The sequence below is a fragment of the Rattus norvegicus genome, chromosome 12 (genome assembly GCF_036323735.1).
Source record: "Rattus norvegicus strain BN/NHsdMcwi chromosome 12, GRCr8, whole genome shotgun sequence".
In the NCBI taxonomy this organism is placed as follows: Eukaryota; Metazoa; Chordata; class Mammalia; order Rodentia; family Muridae; genus Rattus; species Rattus norvegicus.
In genome coordinates, this window is record NC_086030.1 from 32,120,761 (window position 1) to 32,135,558 (window position 14,798).

The following is a 14,798-nucleotide window of genomic DNA, read 5'->3' on the forward strand; positions in this document are numbered from 1 at the left end:
CTTACAGAAGCGGAAGGCTGAGCCCACCTGCCTTCTAGATCTAACCTGCAGCTTACTCAGGCCTGGAAGAAGAAAAGAGAAAATTACCCTTCTTGGATCCAGCCCTGGAAGAGGCGCTGAAGAACTTCTTCACTGTGGTGACTTTGCGAGTTTTCTCATTGGTTTTCTTCTCCTCAAACTTGGAGAAGGTGAGGGACTGGGCTCCTTGGCTGCTCTGGCTGCTAGCGAAGGCCTCTTCCTCCTCCCGCTGAAGTCTGAAATCAGAGGGAAGACTGAATGATCTGGATCCTCTCCAGGTTTTCCCAGGGTCTAAACGATCTTGTTCAAACTACTGAGAAAGATCTGACTTTAAAACAGAAACTAAACATACCACATGGGTCTGAGGCCTCAGGTACGTGGCTGTAAGGTGGAATTCTATACCTGGTGAAGATTTCAGTACACAGCTTTAATCCCCGGTACCCCACAGCAAAACAAGCACGCTTTGTATACAGAATTACCTGTCTTCCTGGGAGGCCCAGGAAGACATATCACAGAGTTTGAGGGCAACCTGGGTTATAGACTGAGACCCTGTCTTAAATTACCATATTAAGAAACTGCTGAGGCGTGCTGGTGGGATGGCTCAGTGTGTAAAGGCACTTGTCACCAGCATGGCCTCCGGAGTTGAGTCCCAGGAGCTCAAAGGGTAGAAAGAGAGAAGTGACCACTGGGGCTGTCCTCTGCCCTCCGTACATGTGCTGTGGCATTGCACACTCACACATACCATAAGTCAATGTAGGCACTGGACAGATGGCTCCGGGTTTAAGGCACTTGCTGCACCTGTAGAAGACCTGGGTTTGGTTCCCAGCAGCCACACGGCAGCTCATCACCTCCCGTAACTCCAACTCTAGACAATCTGACACCCTCTTCTGGTCTCCTCGGGTACTGAACACGTGTGGTGCACTTACGTACATGCAGGCACCATACACATACAAATAAATCTTTGAAAGTACAGAAAGAAATATCACATTTGAGGCTTAGGAGTAGCTAACTTGCCTAGCACTCTCAAAGCACTGAGTTCAGTCCCCATCGCTGCATGCATGGTGGCACACATCTGTTCTCCCACCATGTGGAGGGTAAAGGCAAGAATATCCAGTCCAAGGTCACCCTTGATGACACAGGAAGTCTGAGGTCAGCCTGGAATACAGGGAGAGCCTGCCTCAAAATACCATTAAAGGCCCAGCAAGGTGGCTCAGTAGGTAAGATAAAAGGCACTTGCCACCAAGCCTAATGACCTAAATTCAATCTCCAAAACCCATCTGGCTGAAGGAAAAAAAAACCCTGGCATCTATACATGGAGATAACCCCTCTCACAAAACAAGATAGTTTTTTTTAATATAAACATTATGTACCATATGAATGTGTGCATGTTAGGGCCTGGAGAGATGGCTCAGCAGTTAAGGGCACATACTGTTTTACAGAGGACCTGTAAAAGTAACTTTTATTGGCCTGTTGTAATTGCTATCTTGGAGGCTTACTGATAGCCTAGGCCTAGTCCTGGAAGCTCCTAGCATTTGTACAATCTTAGCTAGGCCTAGAGTGTTTTCAGCCTCTCAGACTTGCTGCTGAATAAGCTCACCTTTTCCTAGTTCTTTCTGAACTCTGGCTGTCTGGTTCAACTCAGCTGTTCAAGCTCAAACTCCTCTCCGAGCTGACTGATTCAATCTACCCCCCACCCCCAACCTCCTCTCAGCCTCTCCTGAATTGCTTTGTTTGGCCTCATATAACTTTGGCAATCTGTTCTAACCTATTGGTCCCTTCTCATTCTCTGGCTCGTTCTGTCCTCACCTGTGTCTAACTTGTTCTCTCTTCAACCTGTCTTTGTTCAACTATCCCAGTAAAACTGCCTCTCTCCTTCTCCCTCTCGGTGGTGCTCAACTCTCCCTCTCAACTCTACTGCACTGCTCTCCACACTCTACTGCACTCCTGTCCTGTGCTCTCCTTTTCCTGTACTATCTGTCTCTCCCTTAAGTAGTTTCCCTTTCCTCTCTCTCGTCTCCTGTGAGTCAGGCAAATCCTATTCTGTCAAATCTTTCTCTGACTTATCACTTTGTCTGCCACTCAATTACCCATCACTGTCAAACAAGAGTGCCTCCTTTACCTTCATTGTTTGGGATTAAAGATGTGAACTAAGGGTGTGTCTGTTCCAGACAGAGGGATTAAAGGTGTTTGCTAAAGGTCGAGCCACACCTTAACTAGAAACAGTTATTTTCAGTAAAACAATCTTGGGGTTCAGTGTGATCAAATGTCCTGCAACAGGATCCAAGTTCCTTCACACACACACACACACACACACACACAAATAAACCCTTCAATGGTGTCAAAGAGATTGCTCAGAAGTTTAGAGTACTTGATCTGCAGAGAACCAAGGTTCAATTCCCGGGACATCACAAGGTCACTTGCAACTCTATTTCCAGGAGATCCTTTCTGACTCCCACAGGCACTAGGCACACATATTTCAAACATACACACATATACAGAGGCATACATACATAATGCAGACAAAACATTTATACGCATAAAATAGTAAATATTTTTCTAAAAAATCTTTCATAAAGAAAGGAAGAGGGGTACAGGTAAAAAAGAAAGAAAGGAAGAAATGGACTTGCTGAGATGGATACAGTTCAGAGGGAGAGTTCACACCCAGCATGTCTGGGTTCAATCATCAGCACTGACAATCGGGGGGTGTTTGAAGGAATGTAGCGCTTTTCCCTATTTGAGAGCCACACAAAATATCACTATCCAGCAAGACAATTCCTAGAGCAGAGTGGAAACCAAGTGTTTTTAGAACAGAGGACAGAAAACTCCAGAAGAAAGGTTTGAGAAGGCACTACAGTGGTGACGCTCACGGCAGGTCTACAGGATGACGAGGGTTCTAGATAAGCAGGCCTGGGCATGACAGACTGTATGCCGGTTCTGTCTTAGTGACCACACCACACCTCCACATAGCCTGTGAGGTCCTTTACCGTTCTGCTAGTTCCCAGTCCTCTTGGATCTGCCTCTGCCGGGCCTTGTGGTACTCCTCCCTCCAGCATTTGGAGCAGAAACCCTGCCAGGCAGGGTTTCCATAATAACCACATCCTTTCTTGCACAGGAGCTCCGACTGATCCACATGAATTCCCCGGCGTTCGGACTTCAGGCTCATCTTCTTCCTGATAACCAAGGAGTGAGAAAGCATTGAAAATTAACTTGCTTCCATACTATTAAAATACAACACTTATGAAGCAAAATTCAAATGAGTCTGAGCTCTTCAAGCCATAAGGGGAGAAAGAAAGAACAGAAGGAGAGAAGAAAGTACAAACGCCAAAGTTCAACACGGCGAATTCAAGTACAGCCACAGTAAAGAAAGACTTCATCTGAGGCCCGAAATACACAGAGCACCTTAAGAGCCTAATACCGGATTAAAGACCTAAGCATAAAGCTTTAAACTCCTAGAAGGAAAGCTTCCTGACACTGGCAAAGACTTCAACACGCCAAAGCACAGGAAATAGAAGTAACAAAACCAGACAAATGGCACAACAGCAAACTTCTGCACAACACACAATGCAACCAACAGAGTGAAGAGGCCACCTACTGAATGGGAAAAGACATTTCCAACCTCTGCAGAAAAGGTCAAGCCCAAAATATATGAAGAACACCGACAAGCCAACAAGATAGAACACACAACTCTCCTAAGGAGAAATAAGTGTCCTACAGTCTGCAAGACCCTGTCTCAAAAACAAACAAAATGACTAACAAAGACTGGGAATGTTGGCATAGGCCTGTAATCCATCAGTCTGAAGCAGGAAGACTGCAAGTTCTAGGCCCACCTAGCTTAGAGTGAAACCTTACCTAGAAATAAATATTTAGTAGTCAGAAAACACTTGAAGGAATTGGAATAAATCAAAACCATAATGAGACATCATTTCACACTACTGAGAAAGCCACCTTAAACACACACACATACTGAAGTGCTAATAGGAATACGTATCCGTTAGATACAGCCTTTTGTTGCATTCAGAAGGCTGGGAACTGGAGGTGAATAGCCTGGTAGTCTGTATTGTCTGTAGGACCAGGCCATACCAAGCTCCCACAACCAGGACCACAGGTGGCTAACAGCCCAAATGACCTCTATGCTAAATGTGTGATGCAGACCAGGCCAGAACACCCCTCTGTCCTAGCTAATACAGGTAGCCTGTCTCTACAACCTATCTTGGAAGAAATGATACGTACTTCTAGATGAGTTTCAATTATGCCTCCTTGTGTACCAGGGACTGTATTACACCAGGAAACAGTTTTCCAAACTGCACCATGTTTAAGTGTGCAAGACAATAAACCGCCTGGCATCAGACTCCCGAAGTCTGACCCAGCCTGGATGACTAAGTCAGGCTGAACAGTCTACACCCCACCTCTTCAAGGGTTGTTTTGCTGCCAGTCATGACACCTACCTTTATTTCTTCTAGGTTCTCTTCCCTTTTAAGATTTATTTATTTCAGGTATGTGGGTACACTGTCGCTGTCTTCAGACACACCAGAAGAGGGCATCAGATCTCATTACAGATGGTTGTGAACCACCATGTGGTTGCTGGGATTTGAACTCAGGACCTCTATGAGAGCAGTCAGTGTTCCTAACCGCTGAGCCATCTCTCCAGCCCCTTCTTCTAAGTTCTTATTTTGTGTGTTCTCGTGACAATGATGGAAGATTATAGCACAATGAAGGCTCCATCCCAAACACCTGTAGAGATCGATTAACACTGGTGCTGTGGAGATGCCCAGTAGACACAGTAACTATTGCACAAGCACGAGGACCTCGGTTCAATCCCCAGCATCACCTAAAAGCTGGGCATGGCAATATATCACTGTAACTCTAGTGCTGGGGCAAAGAGACAGGGAGATCCCTGGGATTTCCTAGCCAAAATGTAAGGTCAAAGTTCAGTGAGGGACCTTGTCTCAAAAAATAAGGTGGATTGGTGCAAGGCCTCTCTCAGGTTTTCTTCTCTGCACCCATTCATATCTGTGAGCTGCTTTTGGTTTCATGTTATGCCTGACTTCCCTCTAAGGTTTACCTTGTGTCTGCATACTTTAATATTCAGCCAAAGGGGGAGAGTGTGCTCAAACCTCTCTGGTCAGTGGGGCATCGGTTTCTGAGGGGCAGAACCTGTGTATGCAGAGGCAACATGAAGTGGCCTCCAAAACATCTGAGGGTATAAGGTCTCCGTGCATTCTTTGGCACATATATCGACCCACTAGGAGGATGGGAGTTTTATTATTTTATGTGTGTATGGTACATTATGTGTTTATATGAGTGTGCACATAGCTACACGTGCCATGTGTTTGGAAGCCAGAGGTTGAAGTCAGATGGCCTGCTTTCTTCCGTTGCTGTCCACCGTGTGTTTTAAAAATCCATTTGCCAGATATGCTTGCACACGCCTTCACTTTCAGCACTTGGGAAGCAGGACTCCAAAGTGGGAATCAGACCGGTCTACAGGGTGAGCTGTGTCGTTTAGAGCTACGTTCTGTGACCCCGTATGGGCGGGGGCTGGCAAGATGACCCGGGAGGTAAAGGAGCTGCCAGACCTGATAATCTGATTCAAACCCTGTGGGAGAGAAGGGACTCCAGCAAGTTGTCTTCTGACCACTACAGAGGAGAGAAGATGCATCCGCAAATATACACAGAAGGCAAATAAAATGAAAACTGTGTGAAAGTGCTTTTGCCCAGAACAGTGGGAGAGTCTGTTTACCATGCAGTCAAATGAGTACACCATGTCCCTCCCTGCCACTGTCAACAGACTAATAAGGTCATGAAATCTGGGTTCCTTAATCTTGGGGTTCCTTATCCTTGACTGCCTGCAAGGGACCCTGTGGGGCAAACGGACTCACTGTGACAGGGAGCCTAGTGTGCTGATACCCTGCATAGTGGGTCCCTTTGTTCCCGACACAGGAGTCTCAAGCCTTCTGCCTGGTCCATCAACTTTGGCAGGCTCACTTGCGACTTACAAACAGAGCAAAACTTCCAGTCCTTCACTGTCCCTCACACTCCCCGCAAGCAGCACACAGGAAGCCATTCACACCCTCAGCTGTTAAAGCAATACAAGGAGAAGCCATCAGATGGGGCTGGGGGACAGCTCGGTAACAGAGCACCTGCCTAAATTACTCAAGCCCTGGATTTGAGCCCCAGCACTGTCAAAAACAAAAACAAACAAAAACTCCACCAGCGTGAGACATCACCCACACCTTCAGAAATTAAATAGGCTCAGACATTACACTGCCATTCCCGTACAATGGAGGGGGTGGTTTAAATAGTCCAGCTGACTGTTAGTAGCCTCTTTTTCATTGTTTTGGTTTTCTGAGAGGGTCCAACTCTGAGGTCCATACTGATATCAAACTCATAGCAATCCTCCTGCCTCAAGCATCCTGAGTGCTGGCATTATAGATGGGAGCCACCACCCACATAGTCTTAGAGTCCTTACTCATTATTCAACATTCACATACTGACAGACATGTGGGCCACTACCATAACAAAAGCTCTGTGGATCTTTTAATGTAGGAAGGACACAGCTAAGACCCTGAAGGAAGAAACATTAATATCGAATAACTACTTTTTTGTTTTGGTTTGGGTTTTGTGAGGCAGGGTTTCTGTTTCTCCCGAGCTGCCCAGGAGCTGTCTCTGTAGACAAACTCAGAGATTCACCTGCCTCTGCCTCTCGAGTGCTGAGATTAAAGGCGTGCACCATCCTGCTGAATAATCTTAAAACAATGAAATTTCATAAACCCATTTTAAGAAACAAGCCCTTCTGTGTACATGAAATCTATGGAGTTCTAACAGCTACTTTGGTAACAAGATGTGTAGTGAGGTATAAGATATCTCATAGTACTATCAATATGTAAAAACACCTAGGAAATATTTTAGTTGGAAAGTTATGTGACCGATGTAAAAATACTGATATAGAAGCAACAGTCACAGGTACATCTATACTCCTAGAACATAGGAAGCTGAGGCAGGAAGATTCCATGTTTAGGATTAGCCTGAACTACAAATGATAAAAAGAGAAATTAAGCTGTAGTGGTAAGGCTTACTGTACTTTGATGGTAAGGCTGTACTTAGTAAGATATACAATGACACTGAATAAAATACACATAAACCAAAAAGTGGCACAGGTTAAAAAAAACTGTAAGTTTGGGGTTGGGGATTTAGCTCAGTGGTAAAGTGCTTGCCTAGCAAGCGCAAGGCCCTGGGTTCGGTCCCCAGTTCCAGAAGAAAAGAAAAAAAAAACTGTAAGTTTACTACAGATGACATAGAATTCTCAATACTTTTTGGAATGTAGCAAAATAATTCCATATTTCACCAGCAACGAAAAACAGGACAGTGTTTAATTTTCTAATTAATTCTCTGAAGTTTTTCCTGCATACTAGTTAAATAGTCTGAACTCAGGCAAATCACTAAAAAATATAAAACCCCCAAGTGAATCCTCATATACCATAACACATAAAATAATATTAAGGGGAGGAAAGGAATGTCTTAAATAAACAGTCGTGAATAACCAGTCAGCAATCTGACGTCTCTCAAAGTAACTGGAAAGACCTGTTAAGGAGGACGGAGAGGTGACTCAGTAGCTGCTCTTGCAGGGAGCCTGGATTTGACTCCTCGAACCCACACAGAAGCTGTAAACCCAGTTCCAGGGGCTCTGATGCTCTCTACTCCACTCCATGGGCACCTGCGCTCATGTGCACAGACAAACATATGTACACATAACCAATGAACTCAGAGGGATACCCTGCCTCTGCTGTGTACGAATGTGTGTGCACAACCACAGCCAGCTTAGCTTTTCTTTTCTTTTCTTTCTTTCTTCCTTCCTTTTTTTTCCCTCTCTTTCTTTCTTTCTTTTTTATAAGAGGACAGTTTTCAATGTGTCACACTAGTAACCTAAGCTGGCCTGCAGTCCTAACTCAGTCTCCCACATGATGGGATTACAGGAGTCCACACCACACCTGGTACAACTTAAACATTTTCCAGACACAGAGAGAGAGAGGACAGAACTCACATTAGGTATTTATAAAACTTCTATACCTAGAAGCTACAGGGAAATCAAGAAGGAAGTGAAATTTGAATACACAAATTTAAACGTCCAGCTAGTTTTAAAACAGCCTCACCTGTGACCAAAATAGGCAGGCAAAAAGAGGAGTGGAAAATAACATTTAAGTGTGACAATGAGGTATTTCGTTATACAGAGAGATAATATTAACAAAAAGCCTGAGATTGGCTGTCAGCTGTGCAGGACAAGGACATGGGCAGCTTCTTTGCAAACTGGAGCGGCCTCTTGGAAACACAAGGGGACAGTTCTAGCATATGCACTTGACATTTTGAAAAGGCCCTGTCTGTCTGCCTGCCTGCCTGCCTGCCTGCCAGCCAGTCATCCCACTGTCACTCTGGGGATAAGGGAACTGACTCCCTACAGCCTCAGAAGCAGCGTTAGAAAACTTTAGTTTTGCCAATCAATAGTTAGCCAATGTTACTGCTATTTGTCCTTAAAGATTTTATTTTTAACTATGTGTGTGGGGCGGGGGCATCCTGTGAGCATGTGAGTGTGGGTGTTCAAGGGGGCCAGAAAGGGCTGGAGAGATGGTTCAGCAGTTAAGAGCACTGACTGCTCTTCCAGAGGACCTGAGTTCAATTCCCAGCAACCACACGTTGGCTCACAACCATGTGTAACGGGATCATATGCCTTCTTCTGGTGTGTCTGAAGAAAGTGACAGTGTACTCACATATATAAAATAAATAAATCTTAAAAAAAAAAAAGGCCAGAAAAGAGAACTGTAGCTAAAGGTAGTTGTGTGCCCCCAACATAGGTACTAAAAGTTCTCAATAACAGCAGTACATGAGCCATTTCTTCAACACCTGAATCAAAATTTGTAGATATTTGTTACCATGCATACATTTTTTTTCAAATAAATTAACCACTTATACTTTCTGCTCCTATGTCTATATGTCTAAATTTTCTGTTTGATTCCCAGGTGCTCTTTTAAAATGATCTATCTTTTCAAGACACAATCTCTCTATGCAACCCTGGCTGACTTGGAACTCGCTCTGTAGACCAGGCTGTCCTTGAACTCACAGGTCCGCCTGCCTCTGCCTCCTAAGAGCTGGGATTAAAGATGTGCACCATCACCACCTGCCTTGAATTCTCTTTTAGGCTTCTTTTACGTTATGAGGGCACCACCACACCAAGATATGGCATTTCAAATCTGTATACAGATTTGGTAATTTTGGTAAAAACTTCCCTCATGACACACATTCCTTCCAAAGGCAGTATTTCATGCAGACAACTGACATCAGAGTTTCCGTGTTACTGTTACAAAACAAAGTATGTAAACAGTCCCCTGTCCAAGTAATCCCAAAAGATAATCAAACCCAGGGGACACAATTCTGGGAGTGAACGAGCTGGTGGAGCAGCATTCTTCGAGCCTTCCAAACAATTGCCCTCTGCTGTGCCCAGCCACATCCTCTTCTCTTGCACAAAGTTTAAGCTCAAAATAATGCACCTGTGCTGTCCTCTCAAGACTCTTCGGAGAAGCAGCCGGCCCTCCAGTGGACAATTACTCTCTAAGTGCAAGAGCAGCAGACTTGGCTCGAGCTGAGAGCAGCACTTTGTAATGCATAAGGCATCCCCGCCACAAGAGGCTTGTTTCCAGTTCTATCTGACTTAGTTCTGCTCTAGCCGTTTCACCTTTTCTCTTATACTTCCGAATCACAAGGTCTGAGAATCTGAGTTTATCAAAGCCCTAGGCAATGCTAATGGGAACCACCTTGGAAACCACAACTATAAGAAAAGCACCACTGGTGTGGCGAAGTAAATCATCTCTCCTCCTGACCCCAGGAGGGGGTGTCCTTTTCTTTTTCGATTATTATTTTTTTTTTTGGTTCTTTTTTTCGGAGCTGGGGACCGAACCCAGGGCCTTGCGCTTCCTAGGCAAGCGCTCTACCACTGAGCTAAATCCCCAACCCCTCGATTATTTTTATTATTCAAGAGGGGTATTTTGTCTGCATGTATGCCTATGCACCACCAAAGCTAGAAGACAAGCTCTCTAGAGCTGGAATTACAGGTCGTTTTAAACCACCATGGGGTGCTGGAAATTGAACCCAAGTCCTCTAGAAGATGAGCCAGTGCTCATAAGAGCTGAGCCATCTCGCCAGCCTGGGATGCCCTTTTCTGAGTGTGGCAGGAGCCTGTGCCAGCCTCCTGCTAAGAACTGAAAAGCAGAAATCACAGTGTGAAATAGCAATGCTTAAAGCACCATCATGAATGCAACGGAAAGCCTTGGAAGTACCTCACGCTAAGGGCCCAGATCCTAGAAAATGATGTACGATGAGGAGGTGACTTCAGCAAAAGACAGAGAACCCAGAATATGTGATGGAGGGGACAGAGGGAAATTTAGGAAGAGATAAAAATCAAAGCTTGGGGGGCTGGGGATTTAGCTCAGTGGTAGAGTGCTTACCTAGGAAGCGCAAGGCCCTGGGTTCGGTCCCCAGCTCCGAAAAAAAAAAGAACCAAAAAAAAAAAAAAAATCAAAGCTTGGGGCTAGGGAAGCCACAGTTCATGAGTGCTTGCCCGGCATGGAGGAAGCCCAGGGTTCCATCCACAGCACCATACAAACTATGTCATCATAGGTATATGGTGACATATGCCTATGATACTTGCACCCAGGTGAAGGCAGGAGGATCAGAAGTTCAAGGTCATCCTCATCTACATAGTAAATAGGTAGATGGGATACATAAGACAGTGTCTCAAAAAGAGAATGAAAGGAAGGAAGGAGGGAAGTCAGTCACACAAGCCTATAAGTCAAACACTTGGAAGGTTAAGGTGGAAGATTGCAAGTTCAAGGGGAGCTTGAACTGCTAGCAAAGCCTTTGTCAAAAATAAATAAGACATTATTAGAGGCTAGTGAGATGTCCCAGCAGGTACAGGCAATTGCAGTACAAGCCTGGTGATTTCAGTTCAATTTCTAGAACCCACAAGCACACACAGACATATAAAAATAATATTTTAGAGAGAGCTGAAGAGATGGCTTAGTGGTTAAGAGCACTTGCTGCTCTGGCAGAGGCCCTACCTGGGTTTGGTTCCCAGCACTCCCATGGTGATTAAGAACTGCCTGGAGGGGCTGGGGATTTAGCTCAGTGGTAGAGCGAAAGACCCTGGGTTCCGTCCTCTGCTGGGGTGGGGGTGGGGGACACGGGGGAGGGGAAGAACTGCTTGTAACTCCAGCTCCAGACATCCAGTATCTTCTGGCCTCCTCAGGCACTGCATGCACATACATATAGGCAAACACTCCCATATACATACAATACAATTATTTTTTAAAAAAGAAATTAGAAAGAAAATGAAATAAATGTGACTGGGGGTGGGGGAAGTTGGTAGTGAAGAGGTATAGCACTTGCCTAAAGAGTTCTAAGTACCGGGTTTGACCCCCAGGACCACAAAATATATGAAATATATATGGCTAAATATGCTACTTCATGTTGTCTCTGTCACAGCACAGTCCAGTTTGTAGGGCAGGTAATCACATAATAACGTCGTCTATAAGCTCAGTGGTTAGCATCTGGGCGTGAAAGAATGCTTCCATCCAAATCCCAGCAACAGTATTGAAGGGGATCCATCTGAGGCTGGACAGTTCCTGAAACCCCCCACAAACTCTCCACACTCCCCGCTCCAGGGTCCAAGCGCAGCGGCTAACCAACTTTCACAGTCTGAAACGTCATTCATTTGCTACATAGAAGACAAGCATATCATCAAGACATTTACTATAGAGAACTTCGGTTTCTCTTTCTTCTCTTTACTGCACTGCTGAGGTTGGAGGTCAGGGCCTGTGCACTCGTGCACTGCACACCAGACCCGTGCTGAATTCTAGTCCGCCTATGCCTTTTGCCTTCGATGCTCTTTCTGTTTTTATAATTCGAATCTGAATTATCCTTACTGCAGTCAAAGCTTTGGCCACTCGTCCAACTCACTCTTCAGGGCACACTTAGAAAACAATGTCAAGGGGTTGGGGATTTGGCTCAGTGGCAGAGCGCTTGCCTAGCAAGCGCAAGGCCCTGGGTTCGGTCCCCAGCTCCGAAGAAAAGAACCAAAAAAAAGAAAAAGAAAAAAGAAAACAATGTCAAAAGTCTGATAGAAGGGGGGAGTTTGATGGAAATGAATTAAGAAGCCACAACATTACACAACTGTACCTACACAAGGACGGTCCCACCTACTGTTGACTAAGGATAAGGAAGAACAGTCTCCTGGCCAAGCCAACCATGCTGGCACTAGAAATCTTAACTACTGTTACTGAAAAAGTAGCCTTTCAGCGTGTAACACACAGACAGTGACTTCCTAGCCTGAGATGAGTGGACCTGTTCCCACCTTAAACATAAATCCTATGTGTAGGCTTTTCAAGCATGCGCTCGCTCGGTGCTGAGGCTAGACTCTCAAAACCAGCCTCTGTCTCACAACCTGCGTCTACAAACGAAGCTGCACTCTTGCTTGTTATCCTTTCAGCCCATCTCCTGCTCCTGTCAATCTTTTCCATACACACACACACACACACACACACACACACACACACACACACACACACAGGCACGCACAATGCACATGGTTCAACAACACAAAATAGATCTATTCAAAGCCTTTTCCAGACAGCAGGAGATCAAAGTAAAAGCCGCAAAACCACCTGAGGGTGGTAAGAGACTGTCCGAGCCTGTCTGAGTCACCTAAAACAGACCCTTGATTGAACTGTAAGAGCGAAACTCTTGGATCCCAAGACCAGGGAGCAGTTCAGCTAAGACACAACAGAGCACACAACACTTCCAAAAGGCCTGTGGAAATTGAAGGGCAGAGCTGAGGAATTTCTGATTATCTTTCAAGGCCACGAAACCATTAGACTCCTTTCTTGACTAGCTACTAACAAGCAAAGCCACCCCCTTGTAGCTCTCGACCGGACACTTCAGACGTCGGCCCAAGCACTTGGTACACGCTGGTCCTTGATCCCACCTTCGTTCTCCACCTACCCTGAATCACTCAGACACTCATCTCCCTTGCTCAGTACATTATCAGCAGCAGGGTGGGCAAGCCCCCTACAAGCCATTAAGAATCCTTTCTGGAACAAGATGTGGTACGAGGGGTAAGCTCTCCTTAGGAAAATTATAGTATAATAAAATGAGTTCCATCCACTAATAAACATTTTGGACTCAACCTTTAAAAGCATCTTTTAAATGTGCTCAAAAGTGCCATGTAAAGAAAAAGAAACTGCTTCAGCAAACAGTATGACTAAAATTAGAAAATTCTATATGCCATTATAGAGGAAGTAAAAAATAAAATACTGTCATTATGTACTTTTAACTTGAAAGCATAGAAAATTATAAATATAACCTATATAAAAGTTCCCTAAATTATGAGCAAAGTATAATGAGACATATAATGAAAAGGTCACATGAAAGGCATTATTTTATACTACACTTACCAAAAGAAAAAGAAAAAAGAAAATAAAAAAGAAATAAAAAATAAAAAATAAAAATTTTTTTCTTTTTTTTTTCCCGGAGCTGGGGACCGAACCCAGGGCCTTGGGCTTGCTAGGCAAGCGCTCTACCACTGAGCTAAATCCCCAACCCTACAAAAAAAATTTAAAAAGCCAAGTATGGGGCACGCACCTTTAATCTTTAGTCCCAGTGAGGCAGAGGCAGGCAGATCACTGAGGTCAGCCTGTTCTACACAGTGAGTTCAAGGCCACACTGAGCTACAAAGTGGGGACCTACCTCAAACTAACAAAAAAATAAAAATAAAATGCAAGATCAGCACAATTTTCATATAAAGAACCATTAGGTTACTAAGTAAGTATTTAATATAAATGCACACTTTTTTTTTTTTGGTTCTTTTATCCGGAGCTGGGGACCGAACCCAGGGCCTTGGGCTTGCTGGGCATAAATACACACTTTTAACAGGACTACTTCCGTGCTAAAATTCCCAAGTACAGATGCTAACTAATACCACACGAGCGAGCATCTGAAGACACCGTATTTCCTACCTCTGATGAACAGCAGTGGCAGGAGAGGGATAAAAATCAAAGGCTGGGGGCTGGGGATTTAGCTCAGTGGTAGAGCGCTTGCCTAGGAAGCGCAAGGCCCTGGGTTCGGTCCCCAGCTCCGAAAAAAAGAACCAAAAAAAAAAAAAGTCAGAGGCTGATGAAGGACTATGCATCTAGCATTCCACTCTTTTTTTTTTTTTTTTTTTTTTTTTGGAGCTGGGGACCGAACCCAGCATTCCACTCTTAAAAGAAGTTTTAGGGGGTTGGGGATTTAGCTCAGTGGTAGAGCGCTTGCCTAGCAACCGCAAAGCCCTGGGTTCGGTCCCCAGCTCCGGAAAAAAAAAAAAAAAGAAGTCTTAGAGTTCATGCCAAACTTTAAAAATCACAGCTTATTTTTATTCTCTAAAAAACCAGTAACCCTCATTTTTCTTTCAGGGCTGGGGAGATGGCTCACTGAGTGAACATGTCTGCTCACCAAGCCTAACAATTTGAGTTTGGTCACCAAGGACCTATGCGGTGGAAGGGGAACACCAAACCACCATGGATTGTCTCCTGACCTCTACACATGTCCTGCACATGCATATCTGCACGGGTGCGTGCTCACACACATACAAACTAATTAATTACGAAAATGACTTTAACCCCATTTTTAACTTTTAAAGATTTCTTCTTACATCTATGAGTGTTGGCCTCCATGTGTGCATGTGCACCATGAGTGTGCCTGGT

At 44.6% G+C, this 14,798-nt stretch overlaps 1 protein-coding gene across 8 annotated transcripts in view; it reads right to left on the bottom strand.

Moving 5' to 3' along the window:
• Rabgef1 (RAB guanine nucleotide exchange factor 1) overlaps positions 1–14,798 on the bottom strand; it is a 43,612-nt gene that overhangs the window by 24,423 nt on the left and 4,391 nt on the right. For 7 of the 8 annotated variants that reach the window (XM_039089588.2, XM_006249239.5, XM_063271493.1 and 4 more), the window contains exons 2-3: positions 3,003–3,188; positions 88–254 (exon numbers count right to left, since the gene is read on the bottom strand). In XM_039089588.2, coding sequence (XP_038945516.1) covers positions 88–254; positions 3,003–3,181 — 346 coding nt within the window. In that variant the 5' untranslated portion in view covers positions 3,182–3,188. Of the gene's footprint in view, positions 1–87; positions 255–3,002; positions 3,416–14,798 lie in introns of those variants that run through there. The other variant, NM_001108333.1, reaches the window with a different exon arrangement.